At 39.9% G+C, this 19,766-nt stretch overlaps 1 protein-coding gene across 6 annotated transcripts in view; it reads left to right on the plus strand.

Moving 5' to 3' along the window:
* Positions 1 to 19,766, plus strand: part of Rgs22 (regulator of G protein signaling 22) — a 132,817-nt gene that overhangs the window by 93,545 nt on the left and 19,506 nt on the right. For all 6 annotated transcript variants that reach the window (XM_021183706.3, XM_021183704.2, XM_021183708.2 and 3 more), the window contains 6 exons: positions 1,207 to 1,376; positions 2,160 to 2,322; positions 4,899 to 5,057; positions 8,048 to 8,116; positions 10,472 to 10,633; positions 19,578 to 19,757. In XM_021183706.3, coding sequence (XP_021039365.1) covers positions 1,207 to 1,376; positions 2,160 to 2,322; positions 4,899 to 5,057; positions 8,048 to 8,116; positions 10,472 to 10,633; positions 19,578 to 19,757 — 903 coding nt within the window. The remainder of the gene's footprint in view (positions 1 to 1,206; positions 1,377 to 2,159; positions 2,323 to 4,898; positions 5,058 to 8,047; positions 8,117 to 10,471; positions 10,634 to 19,577; positions 19,758 to 19,766) is intronic.

The following is a 19,766-nucleotide window of genomic DNA, read 5'->3' on the forward strand; positions in this document are numbered from 1 at the left end:
GCCATAAAGATAGCACATAATAATGTATTTTAAGCTTCAGGAGCAAAATTTAAATACTATGCATAATCCTTCCTTTTAAAAGGAACATTTCTTTTTAAAACATTAGTAGTTTATCTCATGGCTGCACAGTTTATAAAAACAAATGGGAAGACGAGTTGGCTTCATGAACAGTTGTGTGCAGTTGGTGCTAGCTGGTGATTCGATGCTGAGAGCCACTGAGGACCTGAGCTCAATTCCTGGAGTTGTGGTAGCTCACCAGGGTCTGTAACTCCCGTTCCTCGGGGCCTGGTGCTTCCTCTGACCTGTGCAGGCACCAGGCACATACACAGTGCACATACACACTTGTAGGCAAAACACATATAAAATAAATCTAAAAAATTTTAAATAGGTATAGAAGAATATTTTATGTCCATTATAAGTCATTAAGATAAAGAATATAATTACAAAGCCATAGGTACATTATCATATCCTCATTTTAATAAACTTATATATCCACACATATAATATAAATACAATTATATAATATACAAGCATGTTATATTTATATGTATTATATATGTTATATTTAATACATTTATTTAATATTTATGTAAGTATAAAATAAATATACCTATAAATATTTAAATATTAGATATTTAAATTTAATGTATTTATTATTTATTATAGTTATATACTTCAGATATTTAAATATAGTATAGTTTATACTTTAAATTTATAAATATGTAAATATAAGATGCTTATATTTATATATGCATACATATACAGGTTATTAAAAACTATGTATATAGAGAGACTAAGAGGCTATATAAACATGGTTATAGTAATTATCTTTAGGTGACAGTATAATTTTATAATTTTGTTTCTATTATAAAAGGCATTTCCACTTTACTAAGAAATAAAAGTAATATTTGAAGCAATTTTTTTTTCACATGGCCACCCATATGAACTTGTGCTCACACGTACATACATACAGAATACTTTGTTTATTTCTAATAAGTATTTACTAAATATTCATTAAAAAGGAATGGGGTAAAAAGCAACAGGAAAGAATTTGTGCTTTAGAATGTGAGCATGGAGTTTCCTTATCCAGCTCTCCCAGTTGCCAACTAACCTCGGCCAATGGGGAATTTTCCCTTCAGTTTCTCTGTTTAAAACGGTAAACAATTCGTTGCATTGAGATTATTTATGGAAGTGTTTTGTCACCAGGACACCACTGGCTATGCAATGGCCACACTGTCACTCTCGGATGTCTCTAAACAAACAGAGTATTGGCTTAATGTCCCCGAGGAATACAAGCACCTTACTTTTAATGACCTACTTAACAACAAACTGGAATTTGAACATTTCCGTCAGTTTCTTGAGTCTCATTCTTCAAGGTGAGGAACTGTGTATTCTTAAGTACATTTATCAGTTAAAAAAATCCTTTTTTGGTTAACACTATAATAATGGCTTGCTGGTAGATCTTTACCTATGTCTATGTCAGTAAAGACTGAACAAAAACATCTGTGGTTTGTTTAGATGAAGTTGCATCAAGGCTGGTTGCCGCCATAACCTCCCAGGTGGTATTTTAAGCAGTTAGGCAGGGTTTGTTGGGATTTTTAGTACCAGCTATCTTGAAAAAAGCTTTCCTTTTTTCTGATGTCCATGTTATAATTTCTGGGAAGTGTCTCAATTTAATTTACTAATCTATAAATCAAACATTGTAGTTTTGGAAATGCATATTTTCTAAACTGAAATATTGATCATATTTTTCTCTCTCACCTTAAGACAAACTGGTTTGAACTCTGAGCCAAACTTCACCTTTTCTCCTCATCAAGATGAGGATTATTCTAAATTGGCTTTTTTGTTAAATCACATGACATATATGTGCCATTTCCCCATATTTAAAATTGAAGATACGAGTCTAGCATTGGAGCTCCAAGACGCCTCCAGTAATTGAGAGACCACTTCTGTCCGCAGCGTTCCTTGCCAGAAGTCAGATGGATCCAGGACTGAGAATGTAGCAACAGCAGAGCCCTGCTGTGAGTCAGGGATGAGGCTGGGCTGTAGTCTCTGGTTCCTTGGTCTCATCAGTCGCCTCCTGAGTGCCAGCAGCTTGGCTGGTGTTTAACTGAGTGGAGAGCTATCATTAACAGGGAATCAATCTACTTTGTTTCCAGCCTTGACCTTATGTGTTGGATAGATATCGAACAGTTCCGAAGAATCGTTTTTAAAGACCAAAAGCAAAGAGAGGAAAAATCTATATACATTAAAAACAAATACCTTAATAAAAAATATTTCTTCGGACCCAGAAGTCCAGCTTCTTTGCATCAACAGAACCAGGTATGAGCATGTCGGCACACTTTGTTTGAAGTGTAAAGGCGATCCTTTCTTTTAGGAAGAGCACTCTGATTTAGGTATTCATGAATATCTATAGACATCAATTAATACCTGCTCTAAAACATGTTATTCTAAAAGTTGCTTTATTGGCTAAAGTGCCACTCATCTGGGACTGTATTAGGACAGTTTGGGGTCCAGTCACAGCTTCACATGATTTGCATTCCTCATTTATTGAGTGAATGTGTGTGTGCCTTTAGTATGTCAGGTGCTGTTCTGGCTGCTCAGGACCACGTGGGAAGCCGCATGGAAAAGGTCCTGGCATCTTCTACAGTAAAGAGGCAGTCATTCTTGACCACTGAGCCTAGTCTCTGCCTCTGTTTTCTCTTAACCTGCTAACCTCAAAAGGCATTTGATCTTTGAAAATGCACTTTATGATTATGTTGCCCTAAAAGGGTTGCTCACTCCTCCAGTCTGTCTGTCTTTCTCTCTTCTTTTCCTTCTTTCTTTCTTCCTTTCTTTGCTTTCCTTTGCTTTGCTTTCCTTTCCTCTTCCTTTCTCTCTCTCTCTTTCTCTCTCTCTCTCTCTCTCTCTCTCTCTCTCTCTCTCTCTCTCTCTCTCTCTTCCTTCCTGGTTTTGTGTTTTGGTGTTTTGAGACAGTGTCTCTTTATATAACTCCAACTATCCTAGAACTCCATTCTAGCCACAAACTCACAGACATCTACCTGCCTCTGTCTCCCAAGTGCTGGGATTGAGTGTACACCATCATGTCCAGCCTAGAAACTTTCCATAGACTGTGAACATAGGTTTAAGTACTTTATCGCACCATAGTTTTGGCCCTGACTACAGATTCTGATAACAATAAAGCCATTAGTTACAGGAGCAATGGGCTGTGACTCAGTGATGCTTGAGTGTCTTGTCACATTTAATCTATGAAGTAAGCTTGTGCTTTTGAAATTTGGAGTTAAAAATAACTTATTTAGTATGAGGGTTACTTTTGTTTTTGTTTTACTATTAAAAGAACAAATGTATTGTGTATTGTTTTAATCTTAGGAGTTTACAAGGATGCATATTTTTAGTGGTTTATACTTAGAAAATGGAAATTTCAGAAAATATTAAATTCATTAAGGAAAAAATTTATAGATATTTACAGTACAGGCAACCAGATCAACAAACTGTCCCTTTGGTGGGGGTGAAAGGAGCAGAAAGCCGTGAAAGAAGGGCAAACAGTTTTAGACAGCAGCAACTTTGACAAAATGCCTTCCTGTTAGTTCCCAGAGATACAGATCTGGGATGGGGTAGAGTCATGGCTGGGCATCTCGGTAAGCGGACGTCTGGGATAGACACATCGGAAGCATTTCTCTTCTGTTTGGCTTGTGCTCCATTGTGTGAGGCTCTGTGGCATCTGATGCTACTATGTGAGCATGCTGTAGTACATGCAGGGTGCTGAGAGTTTAGACGCCAGTGAGAAAGTCACCGTTGCTGTGAGCAGCCATTCCTACAGACTGGCCATTGTCTCTGCACTGTCTTCATTAGCTCTACCTATGTTATACTTAGGGATTTTATACAAAGCCTCCTGGTCCTCACTGAGTTTAAAGCCACTTTGCTCTCTTGTTAGCAAGTCAGGGTTTTTGTTTTCAAGAAAAAGTACTCTTATTTTTACTATTACTTAATATTAAGATGACATTTCTGCTTTGTTTTAACAGAAAACATTAGTATTTTTAAAGTTTTATTCATAAAAGGTGAACTAAATAAAGAGGGCTTGTTTTAGGGAGCAGAAGATTGACAGACACAGAAGAAGACTGAGAGACACAGACAGAAGACTGACACACACAGATACAAAAGATTGACAGACACAGTCACAGAAGACTGACAGACACAGACAGAAGACTGACACATAGAGTGATTTGCACTTAGAAATGGCCACAAATGGGCCATGGAGATGCTGTGGAGATTCAAGCCACAGACTCACTAGCTCTGTCTGTGCTGCTGTCTGCACAAGGCTCACAAGGCTCTCTTCTGCTTGCTGCCGCCTCTGTGTCTGTCCTTTTTGTCCCTCGGTGTCGAGAAGCACCCACAGGGCAATCAACTTAGCACTGCTCAACAACCCAGCAACCAAGTTTGCTGCTACTGAGTGCATGCATCTTCAATGTCTGGGGCAGGATCCCACTTAACTAACTGATGCCTCTTTTCCTTACCTACAAAAAGAAAAATGCTTCCTCAAATGCATGAGTTGGATGAATATTAGGTCAAAAATAGAACTTGTAAAAAGAAACAGTCAGTGCCCCTGTGTCATAGTTACCAACACCAGCCAGGAGAGCTCAGCGCCAGAACACTTGCCTAACAAACAAACAAACAAACAAACATCAACCTCACAGTCTTCCATAGGAAGCAAAGCCATATCAACCGCCACTACATATACTACTATTGTGTATGATACAGTCAAAGATGCTCTATGGAAAATGGAAACGGTGGCACTTGTCCAGTTTGCTGCCAAAGGCCCAACATGAATGAGTCAATTAATGGATTTGATTGTTTTTTTGTTTTAAAGCTTGCGGTTCTGCTTTGGTTTTACTCTCTAGATTATGCTTCTGAGCGGAGGCTGGGGCAGGATTCTGCATGAGCAACTTGACGCATCTGTGCTGGTGGAAATCCAGAAGCACGTCTTGAATAGGTTGGAAAATGTGTGGCTGCCATTGTTTCTCTCGAGTGAACAGTTTGCATCACGTCAGAAGATAAAGGTATGAACAGTATGATCTTATGATAGCAATTGGCAGGACCTGGAACATGAATTACCCACTGACCAGTCAGGATCCTTCAGTGAGTAATGGTTAAAGCATGGACCTGGGCTTCTCACGTCCTGACCCCCCACGTCTGCCACATTCCTGGTTTCTTTCTGAGTTTCCTTTTCTCATTTGAAAAATAAGACTCTGCACAGCAACTGCACCAGGCCATGGAAGCGTATGCCTGTAATTCCAGGACTCTGGAGGCAGAGGCAGGATGACCGCTACAAATTACAGTCCCAGATACAGCTAGAAAATGATGTCCTCTGTCAAGAGTAACAACAAACACAGTATGTGCTTGGTTCCTTAGCATGCCACCCAGCAAAGAGAAGGGGATCTCATCATATCTACTAGTGCAACTGGGTTTGTGTGGTTTTCATTGTTGTTATTGTTTGGTTTCTTGTTTGTTTGGTTTTTGTTTCTGAGACAGGGTCTCTCCACATAGGCATGTCTGTCCTGGAACTCACTCTGTAGACCAGGCTGGCCTGGAACCCACAGTGTTGGAGCACCATGCCTGGCTGGCAATCAATACTTTGAATGTTATTAAGTTCTCACACAGATGAACAAAGATATACAAGACCATTCGTTGTTACAGCATCACATGGAAGGATACTTAATGAGTTAACAATAACCCAGTTCTATGGAAAGCTCTTTGGATTCCCATATAAAATAAGAATTTTTTTTTTTTTTTTTTGGTTTTTCGAGACAGGGTTTCTCTGTATAGCCCTGGCTGTCCTGGAACTCACGTTGTAGACCAGGCTGGCCTCGAACTCAGAAATCCGCCTGCCTCTGCCTCCCGAGTGCTGGGATTAAAGGCGTGTGCCACCACGCCCGGCTTAAAATAAGATTTTAAATTGTGGTTTTAATATAAAAATGAGGGAGATGGCTCAGCGGTTAAGAGCACAGGTTGCTTTTCCAGAGGTCCTGAGTTCAATTCCCAGCAACCACATGGTAGCTCACAACCATCTATAATGGGATCCAATTCCCTCTTCTGGTGTATCTGAGGACAGCTAAAGTATACTCATATAAATAAAATAAATAAATCTTTAATATACAAATGAGTTGTCCACACATACTGATATGAAAGGTGTTATTTACTGAGAGGGTGCAGAATAGTACACAGGAGATGACCTTGTCTTCATACACACACAAGCATATCCATCCACTGTGTCTCTAGATAACCTATTATGTCTGCATCCGTATCTTCATACACATATCCATGCATATCCATCCACTGTGTCTCTAGATAACCTATTATGTCTGCATCTGTGTCTTCATATACATATCCATGCATATCCATCCACTGTATTTTGGATGTTTGTATTTATGAAAAAAAAAAAAGCTTCTGGAAAGATCTTCTTCCTAGAGAATTAATTTGGAGAGTGAGGACTTCTATTATTTATTTTGTAAATCATGTTTGTTGTTTGCTTTGCTTTGATCTTATTTATATGAGGTAAATATTACTTTGGTTGTTTAAAACATCATCAGTATACATAAAAAGAAGTTAACTTATTTTGTATAATTTTGATTTTTAATATAATCATTAATACTGATCAGAAAAAAAGAAAAATGTTCCTCTATCTTATTTTTTCAATTTGTCAAACTCCTTGGATCTAACTTATCTGGAGATATCCTTAGTTTTTTGAGCTGAACAAGTTAGGGGAAAAGTGTAGTTAGTCACAGAATTTATAGTATACTGGGAAGAGCTGACTCACTTAGCAAGATGTTTCTAAGCTTTGGGAAAACTAGAGACTCCTCAGTCTCTGACTTTAGGGAAATTCCAGATCTCTCTCCAAACCCAAGCAAAGTAACATTTGGCTTACTGGTATTATTTACCACATTTTCTCATTATCTTTATCCCAGTCATGTTAGTGTAACTTGTAGTCATTTCCTGACTTGGGATTCTTTGGTGGCCAACAAAACAAACTGATTCTAGCAGTCTTCAGCCAAAGGTGCAAAAGCAATGAGAGTTCTTAATAAAGGATGCTGGCAGGCATTCATGTGCTTAGGAGAGGGGCTGGCATCCCAGCTTTAGTAAAGGTATAGTCAGGGATAGCTCTGGGAATCTAGCAAGAAAGATCAGCTCTCTTTTCCTCTAACCTGTGGCTGTCACAAAGACAAGTGTGGCAAGAAGGCTGGTAGCACAGAGTTTGCCTAGCATGCGTGTACCCGGGGTTCTAGCTGTAACATTGGTTTGATTTATAGACCTGGCCTTTATAGATCAGCTGCTAGGAAGATCTGTTATGGATAATGAAAGAAAGACACAGCATAGATTTGGCAGAGGTAGTACCCTAAAAAGGGGAGATATTATTCATAATCAGAAGCCCTCACAAATATAATTGTTCCCTGGTATCCAGAGGACGTATAGAATACTAAAAACCTGAAGATGATTAAATCCCTTCAATAAAATGAGGCTGTATTTGCATATGATTACATATATTTCCCATTATACTTTTATCATCTTTTAGCATACTTATAAAATCATAATACACTATAAATGTTAAAAGCATCTGGAATATATATATATAAGGGGCAAACACCTGTACATGCTTGATACAGACTGAGTTTTCTTATTTGGACATTTTGCATCTGAGGTTATTGCATCTATAGAGGAACCCATGTGTGTGGAAGACAGAGCCCCTTCTGTGTCCCGTGAATCATGGGTCTCTTCACTTACGGGAACTACAAAGTGGCTGGACAGCACCAGCTGTCATGCCCTCGATGGCTTCCATTTTGGCATGAGGACAGTTCTACATGCACTCTGTCACCTACATTCAGAGCAGTGCACTTGGTGACGGTCTCGATGAGGAGCCACCGAAACACTGACTGCAGGTCTTTCCTTCCCTATCTAGCCTAACCTTTGCCTTGTTTCTTAGCTGTTAAAATACTAAACAGTTCAAACTTTGGCAATGCTGAATATGGTGATAAAATAATTGATTCTGCTTTAGACACAGATGAAAGACATAGCGGATGAGCTATTACTGCAGAGGCATGACAGGAAAATTGGAGTTTGGAAGGCAAGTAATTATATTCTTCCTCTTATAAATTCTACTTTCTCAAACAAAGTATTACGCGTGCGCGTGGTGCTCCCCACCCCCCACTTGTCCCTGACCATCATTATGTAAACCTCCTTCTGCAGGCCGGTTGTGGAAGTGTGCCCTGTTCCTCAGAGCTCCTGCCCTCTCAACCATGGAGCACAGGGCTGACCTTTAAACGTGTACTTTCCCCTTGAGGTCCCAGGTTTGGTCCCCAGCACTGGGGACATATGTATGTCTATTTAGTCATGAAAGCCTGGGTTTGTCACACGAGCTGTTCTTACAGCATGTGGTCATTTACTTATCAGGAGAGTGGATTATATAGAAAGAACATGTCACATGAGGCACCAGTGAATTACATCTTTCTTATTCCCCCCCACCCCCCACCCCCGAACTTCAAATTATAGCTTAGCTTGAAGGCAACTAGAGCAACTGTGATTTTGGAGATGATTAAAATCGCTGTAACGGGATGCTTTTGTATAAGGGCTTATTGTGCTTTTAGCAAGTATGATGAGCATAGTCCTGTTAGTGAGTCTGCAGGCTCCTGAGGGTTACACACTGGCCCATGAAAACTGAGGCCCAGGTGACTCGTTCAAGTTAGAGCAAAGATAAAGGTTTCTCCTAAAGCCAGAGGATGCTTGGGTCTGCCAGGAAGCTCTCTTCCCCGGCTGCCTCTTGAAGGAAGGCGATCTTTTGAAAGGTTTGTTTTTGTTATATTTTTATTGAAATACTAAGTAAAATGAGCATATATTTTATATTATTATGATTTATATTTTGCATTATTTTCTATTTATTTAAATTACAGGTTTTAGTTAAATGGCTAAGTTTTAGTGTCTTAAGAATCAGGCCTTAAAACAGTCTTTGTTGAGTGGGTTTTAAATAAACATCCCACTTTAATCCATACTTGTTCCTATTTATAGGGTTGTAATCTTAATGCGGAGCAGATGCTGAGAGTCTTAAGTGTTTGTGCAGAGAGCATGGCTCTGCCTTGCTAAGGAGTGACAAGCATCTATGCCTGTGCTTGGGTTAATGGCCACCACTCACCACGGCCTGGACTTGCTTTTCCCTTTCAGCTGCAGCACAGGCTACCCCTCTCCAGGCGGAATTCATTACTCTTTCCTCCCTCGAGTTCCTAGGGCACTTCTTGCAAAACTGTGCCCAACATTTGTACTGATGGTCACTTGCAGTTCGTTCCAAGGAACTTATTTAATGCCTTGTCAGTAATGGCATTTAGTCACTGCTATAATTTATTTGTCCTGCTACAATGGTACTTTGGGAGCACTGTGTCCTTGCATCATTGCCTACTTAATGACAGTGACTCTGGGGAATCCCAACAGGATTCAAATCTATTTTCAATATATACATTTGGTAAATTTAATAAAACCTATTTGCTTTTTGAAACTAAGAGAGTAAAAGAGGTTGAATTGGGTAAAATATTTTTTAAAGTTTGTTCCAAAATTGCTACAGTATAAAATAGATGTAGATAAAATACCTTTAAGCATTATTAAAATATCATGGACACTTGTAGATTTTATGATGTATAAAATAAATCTTCAGTCAGAAGAATTTCATTATTAAGAAAAAAACAAAAATATCCCAGCACTCAAGAGTCAGAGGCAGGCGAAGGTGAGGCCAGCCTGGTCTTCATAGTGAGTTCTGGGCCAGCCGGGGCTACAGAATGATGTTCTGTGTCAAAACAATCAAATGATTGTTAGTATCCACGGGTGACGTGGAGTGGCTGAGCACTTGCCTTACATGACTTCCATTCCTAACACTGCAACATGAATATGTTAAGAAGCAATGTAACTATTCATTTAAAATGGGTTAAAAGCATGCCATAGAAAAGCATGATCTTACCAGGATAGAGTTAAAGTAAATCTTCAACTTCAGTGAGAGAATTTTTGATTTTTCTTAAAACTATTATAATCTCAAAGAATAAAAGAAGTAGTAAAAATAATGCAAACACGACAAATCACAGTGTAACAATGTAAATCACCGTAAGTCACGATGTAACTCTATCTAACAATAGCATCCTGATTATTCTGTTCTCTTTCCTCACTGGCTCCAAACTGTAATGACTATTAAAAAATTTTAACAATGTAGTTACATGTAAGTCAGCCAGTAATTTTTCTAAAAGTAATGGGGCCATTGGGGGAAAAAAGAGAGACAAAAATGCAGAGAGTCTAAGGGGAAAGCTGTCAAATTCTATTACATCCACAGCACACATTTCAGTAGCCAAATCAAAAAAAAAAAAAATGGGAGTTGGTGGTTTTAGTTTAATTAAGGACTTGATTGCTACTTTTGGAACATGTCTGATTTCCTGTATTATTTGGACAGCCTGTGGAGAGTAAGTGGATATCTTCATCCTGTGAGATTATTGCTTTCCGTAAAGCATTATTGAATCCAGTCATTGCAAGGCAATTTCAACGGTTTGTGGCCCTGAAAGGAGATTTGTTGGAAAATGGAGTTCTTTTTTGGCAAGAAGTACAAAAGTTTAAGGTATTGTATTTGGAACTGGAGAAAATCACTTCTGTTTGAAGAGGTGGTGCCTTAAGCTAGGATGTCCCTATCTGTAGCTAATGGAATTGTGTAATACACCCACCCCCATACTGCCAACCTCCTTCATGCTAATATCTGAACACTGATGAGCTTATTGTCCTGTAAGGCCCCCACATTTAAGACCCCCGAAACTGGGGAGACCTCCGCTCAAGTCCCGGAATGAGCTGGTACCTCAATAACTCAAGAGAAAACCACACCTGATGCAAAACCGCAAGAGGCTTTATTGTCAGCTAGCTGAGGACGAACTCCTTTCGCTGCACAGGGCAGGGGAGACAGTAGGGGGCTTTTAAAGAAAAAGTGAGGAATTGGGAGAAGTTGGGAGGAGTTTGGCTACAGTTCATCTCTGGTGGGTGTCCTTTGTAAAATTACAAGGCATGAGGAGTGGAGAGTGAGTTGTAGCTCTTCTTTGTGGAGTTTATCCCCGTGTCCTTGTCACAGGGAGCCAGGCAAGCACCTGGCTAGGTCTTTTTACAATTATTGCATCTCTGGTTGTAAGGTATAGAAACAAAAAGGCTTTTTGCTGGCTATAGAGAACAAAGAGCTTCTTTCTGGCTGTATTTTTAGAGGTCAGGGAAAACAAGCTTGGGGGAAATGCTTTAAGTCGGGGTCTCACAGTCCATTGTCTAGACATACTTCTTCTGTATAGTGATGATTAAGAGTAAGGCCCTCAAATGATAGCATTTGTGTTTTTGAGACAAGAACTTGCAGTGTGGTTTGGCGAGTACATTTCTGGAGAGTGTTTCCATCCATGCATCTATAAATTCATCACATACATTTTTCCTGGAGACGTCCATAATTGGTATATAATTGGTATATCCATATAAGAAAGACCTTTCTACAAGAATCCTTCCTAATCAAGTGCACCATGATAACCATGACACCAGATTACAGGTGATGAAATCCAGTGAAAGAGACAAGGGAGGCCATATTCACAGCCAAAGAAGTACAAGGTAGACTTAGGTACAGAAGCAGCTGATTCTCAGGCTTATGTCTTCATGGAACCACGTAGAGACTTTGCCTTGAATATGAGGTGACGTTCTTGGTTTTGCTGTCTAGACATGCCTAAGAGATATCTAGCCCATGCCTGAATGCTTCCAGGGGAGGGGCTTGTTTCCAGGCAATCAGCTTATGCTCTCTCATTGCAAAAGTACAGGAAGAGAATAAATTCAGTTGAAAGGATAATAATTTCTGTTGGCTCACAATTTAAGTGTGTCCTTTTTTATTTTGAAGTTCTGAGCAAAATCACCCATTTTTAAAAATATATTTTTATTAGATATTTTCTTTATTTACATTTCAAATGTTATCCCCTTTCCTAGTTTCCCCTCTGAAAATCCCCTATCCCCTACCCCCTCCCCCTGCTCGCCAACCCACCCACTCCCAATCCCAGTACTTGGGAAGCAGAGGCAGGCAGATTTCTGAGTTCCAGGACAGCCTGGTCTACAAAGTGAGTTCCATGACAGCTAGGGCTATACAGAGAAACCCTGTCTTAAAAAAAAAAAAAAAAAAAAAAGGCTGCTATGAACATAGTAGAGCATGTGTCCTTCTTAACCTGTGGAACATCTTCTGGATATATGCCCAGGAGAGGTATTGCTGGATCCTCTGATAGTACTATGTCCAATTTTCTGAGGAACCACCAAACTGATTTCCAGAGTGGTTGTACAAGCTTGCAATCCCACCAACAATGGAGGAGTGTTCCTCTTTCTCGACATCCTCGCCAGCATCTGCTGTCACCTGAATTTTTGATCTTAGCCATTCTGACTGGTGTGAGGTGGAATCTCAGGGTTGTTTTGATTTGCATTTCCCTGATGATTAAGGATGTTGGACATTTTTTAAGGTTCTTCTCAGCCATTCGGTATTCCTCAGGTGAGAATTCTTTGTTTAGCTCTGTACCCCATTTTTAAAATATGGTTATTTGGTTTTCTGGACTATAACTTCTTCAGATATATATATATATATATATATATATATATATATATATATATATATATATATATATATATTGGATATTACTCCCCTACCGATTTAGGAGTGGTAAAGATCTTTTCCAAATCTGTTGGTTGCCTTTTTGTCTTATTGACAGTGTCCTTTGCCTTACAGAAGCTTTGCAATTTTATTAGGTCTCATTTGTTGATTCTTTATCTTACATCACAAGCCATTGCTGTTCTGTTGAGGAATCTTTCCCCTTGTCCATATCTTTGAGGTTCCTCCCTACTTTCTCCTCTATAAGTTTCAATGTCTCTGGTTTTATGTGGAGGTCCTTGATCCACTTAGACTTGAGCTTTGTACAAGGAGATAAGAATGGATCAATTCGCATCCTTCCACATGAAAACTGCCACTTGTGCCAGCACCATTTGTTGAAAATGCTGTCTTCTTTCCACTGGATGGTTTTAGTTTATTTGTCAAAGATCAAGTGACCATAGGTGTGTGGGTTCATTTCTGGGTCTTCAATTCTGTTACATTGATCTACATGTCTACATGTCTGTCATTGTACCAGTACCATGCAGTTTTTTATCACAATTTTTCTGTAGTACAGCTTGAGGTCAGGCATGGTGATTCCACCAGAGGTTCTTTTATTGTTGAGAATAGTTTTTGCTATCCTAGGATTTTTGTTATTCCAAATGAATTTGCAAATTGGCTATCTAACTCTGTGAAGAATTGAGTTGGAATTTTGATGGAGATTGCATTGAATCTATAGATTGCTTTCAGCAAGATGGCCATTTTGACTATATTAATCCATGAGCATGGGAGATCTTTAGATCTTCTGAGATCTTCTTCAATTTCTTTCTTCAGAGACTTGAAGTTCTTATTATACAGATCTTTCAGTTCCTTAGTTAGAATCACACCAAGGTATTTGATATTATTGTGATTATTTTGAAGGGTGTTGTTTCCCTAATTTCTTTCTCTGCCTATTTATCCTTTGTGTAGAGTTAATTTTATATCCATCCAATTTATTGAAGTTGTTTATCAGGTTTAGGAGTTCTCTGGTAGAATTTTTGAGGTCACTTATATATACTATCATATCATCTGCAAATAGTGATATTTTGACTTCTTTCTTTCCAATTTATATCCTCTTGATCTCCTTTTGTTGTCTACTTGCTCTGGTTAGGACTTCAAGTACTATGTTGAATAGGTAGGGAGAAAGTGGGCAGCCTTGTCTAGTCCCTGATTTTAGTGGGATTGCTTCAAGTTTCTCTCAATTTAGTTTGATGTTGACTACGGGTTTGCTGTATATTGCTTTTATTATGTTTAGGTATGGACCTTGAATTCCTGATCTTTCCATGACTTTTATCATGAATGGGTGTTGGAGTTTGTCAAATGCTTTCTTGGTGTCTAATGAGATGATCATGTGGTTTTTGTCTTTGAGTTTGTTTATATAGTGGATTACATTGATGGATTTCTGTATATTAAACCATCCCTGCATTCCTGGTATAAGCCTACTTGACCATGATGGATGATTGTTTTGATGTGTTCTTGGATTCGATTGGCAAGGATTTTATTGAGTATTTTTGCATCGATATTCAAAAGGAAAATTGGTCTGAAGTTCTCTTTCTTTGCTGGATCTTGGTGTGGTTTAGGTATCAGAGTAATTGTGGCTTCATAGGATGAATTGGGAAGAGAAGAGTACCTTCTGTTTCTATTTTGTGGAATAGTTTGAGGAGAGTTGGAACTAGGTCTTTGAAGGTCTGATAGAACTCTGTACTAAACCCATCTTGTCCTGGGCTTTTTTTGGTTGGGAGACTATTAATGACTGCTTCTATTTCTTTAGGGGAAACGGGACTGTTTAGATCATTAATCTGATCCTGATTTAACTTTGGTACCTGGTATCTGTCTAGGAATTTGTCCATTTCATCCAGGTTTTCCAGTTTTGTTGAGTATAGCCTTTTGTAGTGGGATCTGATGATGTTTTGGATTTCCTCAGGATCTGTTGTTATGTCTCCCTTTTCATTTCTGATTTTGTTAATTAGGATACTGTCCCTGTGCCCTCTAGTTAGTCTGGCTAGAGGTTTACTTATCTTGCTGATTTTCTCAAAGAACCAGCTCCTAGTTTGGTTGATTCTTTGAATAGTTCTTTTTGTTTCTACTTGGTTGATTTCAGCCCTGAGTTTGATTATTTACTGCCTTCTACTCCTCTTGGGTGAATTTGCTTCCTTTTGTTCTAGAGCTTACAGGTGTGCTGTCAAGCTGCTGGTGTATGCTCTCTCTAGTTTCTTTTTGGAGGCACTCAGTTTTCCTCTTAGGACTGCTTTCATTGTGTCCCATAAGTTTGAGTATGTTGTGGCTTCATTTTCATTAAACTCTAAAATGTCTTTAATTTCTTTCATTATTTCATCCTGGACCAAGTTATCATTGAGTAGAATGTTGTTCAGCTTCCATGTGTATGTTCACTTTCTATTATTTATGTTGTTATTGAAGATCAGCCTTAGTCTGTGGTGATCTGATAGGATGCATCAGATAATTTCAATATTCTTGTATCTGTTGAGGCTTGTTCTGTGACCAATTATATGGTCAATTTTGGAGAAGGTTCCATGAGGTGCTGAGAAGAAGGCATATCCTTTTGTTTTAGGATGAAATGTTCTATAGATATCTGTTAATTCCATGTGCTTCCTAGCTTCTGTTAGTTTCACTGTGTTCCTATTTAGTTTCTGTTTTCAGGATCTGTCTTTTGATGAGAGTGGGGTGTTGAAGTCTCCCACTATTATTGTGTGTCATTGCAATGTGTGTTTTGAGCTTTTCTTTGTTTCTTTAATGAACGTGGAGGCCCTTGCATTTGGAGCATAGATATTCAGAATTGAAAGTTCATCTTGGTAGATTTTATCTTTGATGAGTATGAAGTGCCCCTCCTTGTCTTTTTTGATAACTTTGGGTTGGAAGCTAATTTTATTTGATAGTAGAATGGCTACTCCATCTTGTTTCTTGGGACCATTTGCTTGGAAAATTGTTTTCTAGCCTTTCACTCTGAGATAGTGTCTGTCCTTTTCCCTGAGGTGGGTTTCCTGTAAGCAGCAAAATGTTGGGTCCTGTTTGTGTAGCCAGTCTATTAGTCTATGTCTTTTTATTGGGGAATTGGGTCCACTGATGTTAACAGAGATTAAACAAAAGTAATTGTTGCTTCTTTTTATTTTTGTTGTTAAAGTTGGGATTCTGTTCCTGTGGGTGTCTTCTTTTAGGTTTGTTGAAGGATTACTTTTGTGCTTTTTCTAGGGTGTTGTTTCCATCCTTGTGTTGGTGTTTTCCCTTTATTATTCTTTGAAGGGCTAGATTTGTGGAAAGATATTGTGTGAATTTGGTTTTGTCATGGAATACTGTCTTAGTCAGGGTTTCTATTCCTGTACAAACATCATGACCAAGAAGCAAGTTGGGGAGGAAAGGGTTTATTCAGCTCACACTTCCATACTGCTGTTCATCACTAAGGAAGTCAGGACTGGAACTCAAGCAGGTCAGGAAGCAGGAGCTGATGCAGAGGCCATGGAGGCATGTTCTTTACTGGCTTGCTTCCCCTGGCTTGCTCAGCCTGCTCTCTTATAGAACCAAGACTACCAGTCCAGGGATGGTCCCACCCACAAGGGGCCTTTCCCCCTTGATTACTAATTGAGAAAATGCCTTACAGTTGGATCTCCTGGAGGCATTTCCTCAACTGAAGGTCCTTTCTCTGTGATAACTCCAGCTGTGTCAAGTTGACACAAAACTAGCCAGTACAAATACCTTGACTTCTCCATCTATGGTAACTGAGAGTTTTGCTGGGTATAGTAACCTGGGTTGGCATTTGTGTTCTCTTAGGGTCTGTATAACATCTGTCCAGGAACTTCTGGCTTTCATAGTCTCTGGTGAGAAGTCTGGTGTAATTCTAATAGGCCTGCCTTTATATGCTACTTGACCTTTTCCCCTTACTGCTTTTAATAAGAATATTAAAAGAATATTAAAAGAATCTTTGTTTAGTGCATTTGTTGTTCTGATTATTATGTGTTGGGAGGAATTTCTCTTCCTGTCCATTCTATTTGGATTTCTGTAGGCTTGTATGTTCATGGGCATCTCTTTCTATAGATTAGGAAGTTTTCCTCTATAATTTTGTTGAAGATATTTACTGGCCCTTTAAGTTGAAAAATCTTCATTCTCATATATACTTATTATCTATAGGTTTAGTCTTCTCATTGTGTCCTGGATTTCCTGGATTTTTGATTTAGGATCTTTTTGCATTTTGCATTTTCTTTGATTGTTGTGCCCATATTCTCTATGGAATCTTCTGCGCCTGAGATTCTTTCTTCCATCTCTTGTATTCTGTTGCTGATGCTCACATCTATGGCTCCTGATTTCTTTCCTAGGATTTCTATCTCCAGAGTTGTCTCCCTTTGGGTTTTCTTTATTGTTTCAACTTCCCTTTTTAGGTCTTGGATGGTTTTGTTAAATTCCATCACCTCTTTGGTTGTGTTTTCCTGTAATTCTTTAAGGGATTTTTGTGTTTCCTCTTTAAGGACTTATACCTGTTTAGCAGTGTTCTCCTATATTTCTTTGAGTTAGTAATGCGCTTCTTAAAGTCCTTTACCAGCATCATGAGATATGATTTTAAATTTGAATCTTGCTTTTCAGGTGTGTTGGGGTGTCTAGGACTGGCTGAGGTGGGAGTGCTTGGATCTGACTATGGTGAGCTGTCTTGGTTTCTGTTAGTAAGATTCTTACGTTTGTCTTTCGCCATCTGGTAATCTCTGGAGTTAGTTGTTATAGTTGTTTCTGGCTGGAGCTTGTTCCTCCTTTGATTCTGTTAGCCTCTGTCAGCAGTCCTTGGAGTCTAGCTCCCTCATGAGTCTCAGTGGTCAGATTACTCTCTGCAGGCAAGCTCTCCTCTTGCAGGGAAGGTGCACAGAGGTCTGGCGTTCAGACCTGCCTCCTAGCTGAAGATGAAGGCCTGAAACAGGGCCTGTTCCAGAAGATGTGTTGCCTCTGCAGTCTGTGCGCTCACCTGCACAGACTGGTCTCTGAGGGACCCAGGACACAAGATGGCTCCCTCACCTGCTCTGGCGGTCAGAGCCCTCCTAGGCAGCCACTTCTCCTCTGGCAGGGAAGGTTCCTAGGTGTCTGGAGCCTGGGGGTCTGTCCCAGAAGCTATGTTGCTTCTGCCTGTCCCAGAAGCTGTGTTGTTTCTGCAGTCCCTGTGATTTCTTTATTGTTTCTACTTCCATTTTTAGATCTGGGTGGTTTTGTTCAATTCTTTCACCTGATTGGATGTGTTTTCCTGTATTTCTTTAAGGGAATTATTTATTTCCTTCCTATAGTCCTCCATCATCATCATGAGAAGTGACTTTAGATCCATATCTTGCTTTTCTGATGTCATGGTGTTTCCAGAACTTGCTATGGTGTGAGAGTTTGGTTCTGATGATGCCAAGTAACCTTGGTTTCTGTTGCTTCTGTTCTTACATTTGCCTCCTGCCATCTGAATATCTCAAGTGCTCGCTACCCTCATTATATCTGATTGGAGCCTGTCATTCCTGTAATCCTGGTTGATTCAGAACTCCTCAGAGTCCAGCTTTCTCTGTGATCCTGTGATTCCAGGATCCTGTGAACCTGAGATTCTGGGTGTGTCTGAGTTCTTGGCCATCAAGCTTCCTCTGAGACCCCGAGAGCCTGGTGTGACCAAGCTCCTGGGATTCTGGGATCCTGAAATCCTAAGATCCTAGGCATGTTACAGCGCCTGGAAGTGGTACCTCCTCTGGGGACCATGGGACTCTCGGCTGAGTTTGAAACCAAGGTAGACCAGAAGGAACCTGAGCCACTGGTCGGGCGGGGTTCCTGTGTCTGTGCTCCAGCTTTCCCCAGGCACCCCCAGTTCTGTTGGAGAAGATGTTCTGTTTGACTCACCAGTGATCCTAAGATCCTGGGCATGCTAGGGCACCTGTGGGGTAGAGAGTCCTCTGGGGACCGTGAGACAGTCTGAAGAGTTTGTGTCTAAGGTAGCCTGGGGCTGGCCCTTGACTGGAAGGTTAAGTGCGTCTTGAACAACACTAATGAGTTGCTCAAAGTACAGTTGCTCAGTAAAATTCAAGTTTTTTTCCAACACACCATGAATTTAGTTTTGTTGCTCTCCTTGGTCTCCATTTTAATATCTCTTCTGCAATATAGCTTCAAACTTGTGATGTTGTTCTTCCTTTGGCCTTGTGGTGGCTTGAATAAGAATGTGGCTGCTTTCTCTCCTTGTCCAAAAAGTCAGCCTGAGGCTAAGTTGCAGAGTCTCAAAGGAGAGTTCAAAGCAGCTTGGTGACCCAGCAAGCCGCTCACCCCAGCAAGCTGCCCACCCTAGCACGTATCTTGTATTTGCTCACAGTGTTGTAAGAGTAATTTGTGCAGATGTGGTAACTAGAGCCAGATGCACAGTAAGTAATTGTAAGGACATTTTTACCAACAGCAGTCAGACTTAGTCCTCCTGTGGCAGCAGTCAGGACAGAAAACTTTTATATCTACCTGCCACCTGTTAGAAGCATATTCCCAATGTTCTGCTAGGACTCGGTCACGGCATGTGAGTGTCTCATGTGTCTCTTCCATGGAGACTGACCCCATCTCAGTGTCTGGTATCTAGCATAGCTGCTAAGGAGTCATACTAGATGCTAACACTATCCCTGCCTAGGGACACAAGTGACAGAATTAAATGAAAGCAAGGCAGAGCATTAGGCTCCTGAGCCTGAAGGTGTTGCAATCCCTCCCTCATAAGCTGAAGTATATACTGCAGAGTGTATATACTGCAGAGTGTATATACTGCAGAGTGTATATACTGCAGAGTGTATATACTGCAGAGTGTATATACTGCAGAGTGTATATACTGCAGAGTGTATATACTGCAGAGTGTATATACTGCAGAGTGCTGTGATAAAGCACAACCCTATTCTGTTTTGTTCAGGATTTGTGCCACTCACATTGTGACGAATCTATCATCCACAAGAAGATTACAACCATCATCAACTGCTTCATTAACTCCTGTATCCCACCAGCTTTACAGATTGATATTCCAGTTGAGCAAGCCCAGAAGATCCTTGAACACAGGAAGGAGCTGGGGCCCTATGTGTTCCGAGAGGCACAGGTAGGAGGT

This window comes from Mus caroli, unplaced genomic scaffold (assembly GCF_978045245.1).
Source record: "Mus caroli unplaced genomic scaffold, Mus_caroli_1 scaffold_16, whole genome shotgun sequence".
Classification (NCBI taxonomy): domain Eukaryota; kingdom Metazoa; phylum Chordata; class Mammalia; order Rodentia; family Muridae; genus Mus; species Mus caroli.